Source organism: Rhea americana, unplaced genomic scaffold (genome assembly GCF_003343005.1).
Source record: "Rhea americana isolate MKP2758 unplaced genomic scaffold, rheAme1 scaffold_99, whole genome shotgun sequence".
In the NCBI taxonomy this organism is placed as follows: domain Eukaryota; kingdom Metazoa; phylum Chordata; class Aves; order Rheiformes; family Rheidae; genus Rhea; species Rhea americana.
In genome coordinates, this window is record NW_028187188.1 from 513,047 (window position 1) to 514,163 (window position 1,117).

The 1,117-nt window shown below is 41.8% G+C and overlaps 1 protein-coding gene across 1 annotated transcript in view; it reads right to left on the reverse strand.

The window, feature by feature from the left end:
* Positions 1 to 576, reverse strand: part of TSPAN5 (tetraspanin 5) — a 21,541-nt gene extending 20,965 nt beyond the window's left edge. The window contains exons 1-2 of the mRNA XM_085325648.1: positions 544 to 576; positions 377 to 427 (exon numbers count right to left, since the gene is read on the reverse strand). Coding sequence (XP_085181774.1) covers positions 377 to 427; positions 544 to 576 — 84 coding nt within the window. The remainder of the gene's footprint in view (positions 1 to 376; positions 428 to 543) is intronic.
* Positions 577 to 1,117: the final 541 nt, after the last annotated feature.

Here is a 1,117-nt window from a genome sequence, read left to right on the forward strand (position 1 = left end):
TGTATTTTAAGAGAAACAACAACAACTACCATGTTATGTTCAGACAAGGCAGCCAGAGCAGCCACTCTCAGGAAGAGGCCTGCAGGACGTGGAGGCTCCCTCCCGATTCCCAGGACACGTGCAGCGGAGCCGTACGCCAGTACTGCTTGGGGCAAGCCATCTAGTGCCGGCTCTGCGGTCTGAGCGTGCACGGACGGAAATGGCTGCTTTATGTGCGAGTGTCAGCCACAATTTCTTGCCAAAGCATTTTTGGGCAAAATGCCAAGCATATTCCTCGAGGTAGGCCAAGTCAAGGCTTTATTTGACAGTGAAGCTCGACTTTGTTTCAGTAGAAATTGTGTGTGGAGAGGGAGACTTTAGCGCAATATTCACTTACCTTTTCATTCCATGCCCACAATCCAATCCCAAGAAATGCTATGCCAAGGAACTGAAATAAGAAAGAAAAAGTAGTGAGTACGAATTATGAATGCAAATACTTTTTTTTTTTTTTTGCATATGCCTTTCTACTGGATAATCATGTTTTTCAGGAGTTTGTGGGCTTACTGAGAGCTTGGCAATATGTACGTAGTTGTTCATTTCACAATTCGACCATTAGAAACGGGGGACTTTTTTAAACTTGCACAGCTCAAACAGGGATGTTCCACATACAAATACATTAAATTTTGCCATTTTTCTGGCAGTTACTCTGTGCAGGCAGTAGACAACCTCACTCATTATTTTGCCATGGTACTATCCACCACTTTGCACCTCTCTCCTGGGCCACCCACTAAGAAAAACTGGTTAAAGTACTAAATTCRCATTTACCACCAGTTTTGGCAATGTGGTCCACATGAATCAAGAAAGCTGTTTAAACATCACACAACCTAGGAGAAAATTCTACTTTAAAAGAATCAGTAAGAAATTTAAAAAACACTAAAGCCAACATTTCATAACTTTGTTACTGAATGTTTCTGTACTTCATAACAGAAGTTATGGTCTCTAGAGCTTTCTTTCTCCTCCAAGGTRACTTTAAGACAAGCATCAAACTCAAAGACAATGTCTCACCATCGTGATGGAAAGCAGAACAGTCTCTAGAACTTGTTACACCCATTTTCTCTATTCCAGGCAAAACCTCAAG